Below are 7,822 nucleotides of genomic sequence, written 5' to 3' on the forward strand. Positions count from 1 at the left end.
TAAGCCCCCTTCCTTCCCTCCTCTCCCCTACTCTGACACAGACGCTTTCACTACTAAGTATCATCTCTCCCTAGAGAACAGGGTTTCGTCGTCCGCCTCGCATTTACATAGGCGTACGCGGGCCGGGGGGCTGGGGGGGCTGCAGCCCCCCCCAAATTTTGGGCAACTCAGTTTTTTTGGGCAGCAAGAGAAATTTGGACAAAGCCAGTTTTTAAAGTAGTTTTCTTTTTTTTCTCGAAAAGATAGATATGTTCTATTTTAACCTGAAGTCGGCGTGGTTATTATTTTCTTCACAATGTGAGACCAGATTCACTAACAAGATTTACCCAAGATTCCTTATTTCGAGAGGCGCTGATATCTTCGTAACTGAAGGACGTAAATTTCCGGCGGCCACCATTTCAAGTAGAGACGTCAGTGAGAATCGATACGTCCAGAAAGAACGTGGAATCTAGTGAGATGTTAAATTTTAAGAACCAGTGAATGGACAGTTTGATGAATGCACCAAAGAAGCGTTGCTTGTACGTGGAAGCCAGCAGTTATTATGAACTTCCTTTTCTAAACGTTATAACAATTTGGGAAACTTATGTCACGGTTAAAACACGACCCTTTACAAAATCGACGGCGAGATTCTGAAAGCCGAGCAGAAAATGTACGCGAGTTTTCGTCGTTTGCGCGGATTAGGCTACATGACTGTTTCAGAAATGCTGGAGACAATGCACGAGAATGTTCTATTTGATATGTCTCCAAAGTTTTCTTATGTGGTACATATCCTCGCAGTGCATGATACTTGCTACATCGTGTTCTGCAGAAAGATCATTGTGTGCATTGCGCAGATTGAAAACTTACCTCAACAGCACCATGGGGCAACGTGTCAGTAACATCGCACTTATTAACATTAAAAGGGCATATGCCAAATCTGTAGTCAACAATGAAAACATCGTATCATTGAAATCTTCGGCCATCGAAATGGCAGATAGCTATTTCTTTTAAGGTGATTTATGAGCGCATATGATAAATTCATATGCAAGAACTGCACGAGAATATTTTCTCTTCATATGCAGGCCTATGGTAGCTTATATTAGTGCATCGCAGTACCCTCGTTTCTTCTCGACTTTTTCGTAAAAATTTGGGCAACTTGCGATAATTTTTTGGGCAAATGGTTCACCGCCCCCCCCCCCCCCCCAACCTGGCAAAAAATTGCCCGTACGCCTATGCGCATTTAGTACATATAAGACATTGAAACGTTAACGTTGACAAATATGTTTGTATAGGCCGGGGTCAATTAAAAATGAGGATATAACCTTTTAAAACATGGCCACAAACGGGGTAACGGGGTGTCCATTATAGCGAGATGTCCGCAAGGCAACAGTTGACTGTACACCCCCTCTCCGAAAAAAATGCAGTTTCTCGCAGTACATTATCAACACACTGTCGAAGAGATACGCGATGAAAATATATTACTATCGAATTCTTATAACTGGCATAGCAATTAAAAAAGAAAGGAGTTTCGGTGAGGAGAGTGTGGTAAAGTCTTCCGTACCCGTTGTTTGAGGCGATTTTTAAAAAATCCCCAGCGGAGCAAAAGACAACATGACTGCAATCCCGCTGCGCAAAACGAGGGACTACCATAGTCTCTTTCTTCCCCAACCACCCACTTAAAAAAAAATATCTTAAAATTTATTTTTATCATTTCAATTTCAAAATAAATAGATTTTCAGTTTTTACTATCCTAACATCCTTACTTTCTTTCTACGACTGGTTGTACTTTTTGAGCATATGGTTTTTCAACTATCCCCTATTTGCTATCGATAGTAATTTTGTCGGCATGTCCGCCTTGGGAATTTACAACAATGGGAGATTCAAAACACGTTTGTCATGTGGAAGAATCCTGCTTGATATGTAAAATAATGGAAATGCGATTTTATTAACCCAACTAACACGGAAAAGCTCTCTGGAGCTCGTTATATAGTGTACTTGCATCGAGATCGAATTTAAAAAAAAAATGGAGTGTCAAGGAATGAACATTAGACTAAATTCAGGCTGAGCCCTGGTCAGAAGTCGTAAAACGCAACGTCTGAAAAACTTGAATTTGCAACTCAATTCATTATACTAGGATCACACAGTTTTTATATATAGGTCCTGAAAAAAAAAAAAACGCAGATGCGACAGGTATGAAACAGACATCGACCATATAGAATGTTTTTAAGAACTTAATCTTGCCTTTCAGATTCCATAATAGCCGGGAAGAGAAAGTTTGCTGATAGTGCAGTGTATAAATTGCTTTTCGTCTATTTTCTGAAGACAATAAAATTCTAGTCATGTCTAGTCTAGGCATCCCTTGAGCGTGAGCAGAAAAACACTGTAGTCCGGCATGCTCGTAGCAAAAACAAGGCTCTCTCGGGGCCTGGTATGTAGTCCGTCCAGCCATGTGATCTCACCCGGAGTAAAATTTGAGCCGCGTACAGACCTTCTAAAAGGCGGAAGAGAAAAGTCCGCCACGATGTCCTCACTTCTAGTGCTTACCAAATACAGAGAATTCATGTCCATTAACAGGCTATACACGTGTCCATAGGCTACCAGCCATTTGGCAGGGGATTCAGTGAAGACCCTGTGAGGGGAGGTCAAGGGAAAATGAAGTAGGAAACAATTACGTAATAATTTTCGTCAGTTTTAGGCACAAAAAAGAAGCCTGACCATGCATTCTCATGCTCAGATTTCAGTCAAGAGAGGAGGAAAAAATGGAGGTCGAAAAGAGGGGTGGAACGCCTTCTTTTAAAGCCCTACTTACTTTATTTATGCAGTCGCCAGCCGTCATATAATTCTAATTGATTTATCTGGACACTAATACATGAATTATGCTGTCAGCATGGCGGCTGATGGGAGCCTTTGCTGATCTGAACTTGGTCACAACTTTTGCATCCAACTTGAACATGAAAAAGATGTTTTGGCGGTTTAATTTTTTCATGCAATATTTAACCCAATAACGATAATAATAAAAGAAAAGAAAATTCCTACTTAGCACAAGCACGGTGTTTTGTTGACAGGTTAGGGTAAAGGCCTTATTATCAAATTGTTATTCGTGTCATGGGACTGTAATAAAACAGCGATCTTCTGTTTGAGCTAAAAGACAGGGACTGCTTCACAGTTTCTCTTACTTACCTAGTCATTTGCAGAGTTTTGAAATCCCAAAGCAGAATTGCTGTTTCTGAAGCACATGCTATGGTCTGTCCATCAAACTGAAGACGAGGCTGAAGGTTAACATTCGATTCCAAAGGACTCAGCGTCCCCAGACATTTTTCACAGTCTTGGCTGAGAGACCAGATCTTAACAAAACAATAAAGAAAAAAAAATAATTTGGTCGAGTGGATTCCTTGTTTTAGAATTGAAAGAGGACTTGCCTCTTCCTCGCATTTTGTCAATATTGACAGTCAAACTTGTGTTGTTAAGCTAACCTTGATAGCACTTTTGTCCATACTGAGTATTACAAACTGGTTCTTAGTATGAGTCTGTGATTCCACTTCAGCTCGTCTGAGGATTACCTTGGTGTAGAAACATCACAGCATCATGCGACAATCACAATCTTAGCTCTTATTACACCTTAAAGACTGTAAATACAGTCGAATCCCTTGGAAGCAAACCGCCTCAATAATCCAAGCTGGTTGCCATCAGGAAAATGCCGGGCCTCTCATAAGCAACCAAACACTGAAACCATTGAGCCTGGCTTTCTACCTCGTGTAACAGTCTTTTGTAAGCCATATATCATTTTGAACTTTCATTGTCAGATCTTTAGCAATGAACGTTATTAGGCAATGTAGTAAATGTACAATAAATGTACATATATGGCTAGTTGATGACACAGAGGTTATTCCAATAAAATTTGCTATTTCAGAAAATATCCATGCCACTCCCTCATTTTATTTTTGGATTGAACCTCCTGCCCCTCCTAGTTTCAATTAGTATAAGATTTGGCTTTTGTGACTGTCTCCTCGAATTTCCTACGACTTTCCATTGGTTAACAGGTGGCGCAGTGATGGGAGGCACAGGAGTCTTATGGTAAATGTGCCAGGCTTCAGATCAAGCAGTCCAGATTCAAGCCCTGGCCAGGTCACTGTGTTGTGTTCTTGGACAAGACACTTAACTATCATAATGCCCCTCTTCACCCAGGTGTCAAGTGGGTATACCAGCAAACCTAATGCTGAGGGGACAAGCATCGTCCAGGAGGAGTAAAAACAACCCTTCATGCTTCAGAAACTGGGATAAGCTCTGGCCTAATGGACCACTAGGCTCATATGCAGATGTAACCTTCTTTTCCATTGGGCGGGTACGAATATTTTCTGGAAATGACACATCAAAATGCACATATTAAGTACCTACAGTACCTACCTTTATCACCCAGTCTGAGTGCCCATATCTTGTCTGCAAGCACTGTCCAGATGACATTTTCCATATTCTGAGAGTGGAGTCAGCAGAACCACTTACAATTGTGTCCAGTTCATCACAGTAATCTACTGTGAAGACTTCAAACAAAAAATGTGAAATGAAAGTTTTTCAGAGATCCAATAGCTACATGTACCCTGCATGACATGTGTTCAAGTGGGGCTCTTAACAGTCATGCGCAGAGTGAAATACGTTCGATTGAGCATGAGTGCTCTAGGAGCATCACTGTATTAGGCCCTGTGTTTAAGTCCCTAAAGAAAGCCCTGCTAAGCCACCTGCAGCTTTTATTAAGGCCATCCATTTAAAACAAATATGAAAATAGTTAGAAGAGAACTGTAATATATTAATTTATGACGTTTGCGCGTAAGATGGAATCACAACCCCCATCCCGTAGTTGCTACCCTAAATGTTAACCAGGTCACATGAAAGAAAATGTCAACTTTGTTTGTCCCAGTTACCAATCAGAGATTGGAAAATACAAACACATGTCCTGTACATAATTATAGACAGGTGTGCATTTGTGTTAAGACATTTCTGCACTTTGGCATCGTGAAAATCTAAACAATCTAAACCAGCAACCAAGGACTTTACAAACCTTGTTAAGAATCCACTACAGGGTTCCGCACCACGCCACTTCCACCTGTAAACTCAGTGCCGTAGCAAGGGGAGGGGCCGGGGGGCCCGTGCCCCCCCAGTTTTTTTACCCAAAAAGTAAAAACAGACCTGTATAAAATGTTGAAAATAAAATTTTATCTCCCGAGAGGTTTAAAACAATAACATTTGTACTTCTTTTCATTTTTTAACGCACGTAGGGTGATGCACAACAATATTAAAGATGAATTCCAGTCCGTACTGCGCAATCTCGGCTGCATTGTTTATGTGAGCCCACACGAAGGGAATGTTTACAAGCAAAACTAAAAATTCCGCGACAAACTTATTTTTTTCTTCATCATTAACGCCAGATATCCTTGCAGAACAAATAATAACGAGTAGAAGAACCTTGACGCTATTTCAAACCGACGTTTTAGCTCATCGGAACTTCTTGAACGAAACGAACTGTAATGGCGGACTAAAAAACGTCATGTATGCTGTCACCGAAGTGTAACGTTTCAACGAATTCAAAACAAAAACGTAAACAAAGCCCGAGTCTGCGCAGTAGGGACTGGAAATCATCTTTAAACAGCCAAAAACTAAAACAAACCAGAAATCGTGACAACAATGTGAAAAAATGTCTCAAATGTCTAGACGTGTCTACTTCTAGACGCCTCTTTCTCTCCTCATTCTCGGATTTCTGTCTGTTTATTCCATATTGCTGTTTGTTCTTTGAAGGTCAACAATGTCTTCTCAAAAACCCGGAAAATCCAAGCAGAAGTCCCTTTTATTTTGGGTAAAGCCCCAGAATACTAAGGCGAGTGTCGAGGATGAGAATGTAGAAGAGTCTTGCGCTGCAGAATTACCTGAGGGGAGTTCTGAAAGCGGCGAGGATTATGCTGCTGTTGAGTCTGTTGAAGCAGTTGGTTCCCAGTTACCTCTAGATCTACTACGGAAATTTTCAAAAAACGACCTGCCGATAAGTCTACCTTTGCATCTAAGGCAACTCAGACAGTTCAATAACTACGAACTCACTATGATGACTCTGAAAGGTGAAACATTTTCTGGTTTCAAGATACAGAGACAGTCGGTTTTCTGTTTTGTAATTGACCTTGCAAGTGTTATACTCTCTTCAATGTGCATTGGTTTGCTGAGACAGTGAAGGAAGTAAATAATTCGCGATATGCGTAAATCACAAATAGCTCTTGGAGAACGCTGGAAATAGCATTTCCAAGCCTCTAGATTTCAAAATTTTCTGGGGGTGAGGGGGGGGGCATCCCCCAGACCCCCCTAGCGGCTCGCACCTCCGGTGCTTGCATGCCCCTTCCCCACTTATTTTACCCTTGCTACGGCACTGAAACTACAACCACTACTACAGGACATCACCCTTTATGCTTATATTTAGCTCCAATAGCTGTTATGCAGACTAGATAGTTATTCCTTATTTTTTTAACAACCTCATTTTCCCTACCTGCTGCAGTGTGTCCCCTGAAGTACTGTAGGTTCTCTCCTGTGTTCCAATCCCACATACCAACAGTATTGTCAAAAGATGCCGTAATGACCTTGTGGTCGTCAAAACAAATGTCTGCACAAGTATGAGCTTTTAGGACATATTTACACTGGCCTGTTGTTAAGTCCCACAGTCGAACAGATCTGTCATCTGATCCTGGATTCATAACAAAATTTTACTGAATTTTAGTGTTAACGCATTGGCATCTGGAGATTTTTGAAAAAAAGCACAACTACACTTGTTTTACTTGGGGCCATTCCACTGCTATCACGCATAGATGAGATTTCTGAAGGAATTAAAAAGTTTGCTTTTTCTAATAACAGTAACAAAACATATAAACTTAACCGCTTTATTACGACCCTCCGATGATCAGACGATGATAATTTTGTGTTCATAATGCAATTTCCTGTTTGTGGTTACAAAAACATAGACATTTCCGGATTTGTGCTTAGTTTTAATTTTTTACCTGCAGCATTGCGTTGCAGAACATTTCGAGTTACTAAATACTAAAAGCTGTCAATGAAGTCAAAAGTGGCGTCATAGTGGTGACCTCTATAATACAGCCACCTCTGTTATACAGACACTTTGGTCTGTCCCTTCGATGTCCGTACTTGAGAGGTTCAACTGTACTTCATCTAGGAGGGGGGAGGTAGGTTGTGGGTGGTGGGGTGGTTGGTGGATATAATAAGTTATGTCAACAAGCAAACTTATCTAACCAGTTGCAAGGTGATTTCCATAGTAATATAGCGCAAACACTCTTGCTGTGTGACCATACAATTGTTTCTTCTCCACAGCATCTTCACATTTTAACTTTTTCATATCCTTTACATGTGACATGTACATTTGCTTCCATGTGGTAGCTGCAGTTCTTTCCAAATCATCATTTACTTGCATGCCTAGCTGTCTGCAAGCACTTTGCCAAACATTGTCGCAACTCAGAATAACTTTGTTCCATTTCTTACTCACACGGCAACATGTGCACAATGAGACAGGGTCCAGCCACTTTAAAACGTGAAAACTCAGCTCCAATGGAAGGCATCTGAGGTAATCTCTTTTGACTAGTGTTTCGAGTTTAGTGGACAAGAAACACAGCTGTTCGGGTCCACAAATGTCTATAATACCTTCAATTGTCGAAATTTTCTGACTATCTGACAGAGTTCTGAAAGTATCACAGACATTTTTCAGCCAATGTGCAAACCCTCTTTCGATCAAACCTTCCGACATGATTGTTTTGATTCGAACTATGCCCAGTCTCCCTCGGTCGCTTTTAGTGTGCAACCGCTG

The 7,822-nt window shown here is 40.9% G+C and overlaps 1 protein-coding gene across 2 annotated transcripts; it reads right to left on the bottom strand.

Moving 5' to 3' along the window:
* Positions 1-1,072: 1,072 nt before the first annotated feature.
* Positions 1,073-7,800, bottom strand: LOC144665270 (F-box/WD repeat-containing protein 2-like). Of its 2 annotated transcripts, XR_013572907.1 has the most exons (7): positions 7,255-7,800; positions 6,500-6,694; positions 4,384-4,517; positions 3,453-3,539; positions 3,160-3,323; positions 2,789-2,923; positions 2,481-2,608 (listed from the first exon to the last, which is right to left on the bottom strand). XR_013572907.1 is itself a non-coding variant. In XM_078526487.1 (6 exons), the coding sequence occupies exons 1-6, from the start codon at positions 7,760-7,762 to the stop codon at positions 2,323-2,325; spliced, it is 1,374 nt and encodes a 457-aa protein (XP_078382613.1). In that variant the 5' UTR covers positions 7,763-7,800; the 3' UTR covers positions 1,073-2,322. The 2 variants fall into 2 exon arrangements, 1 of the variants encoding a protein (XP_078382613.1); XM_078526487.1 differs by lacking the exon at positions 2,789-2,923 and having other exon boundaries at positions 1,073-2,608.
* Between the last annotated feature and the right edge of the window lie 22 nt (positions 7,801-7,822).

This window comes from Oculina patagonica, chromosome 9, assembly GCF_052425735.1.
Source record: "Oculina patagonica isolate OP01 chromosome 9, crgOcupat, whole genome shotgun sequence".
NCBI classification, from domain to species: Eukaryota; Metazoa; Cnidaria; class Anthozoa; order Scleractinia; family Oculinidae; genus Oculina; species Oculina patagonica.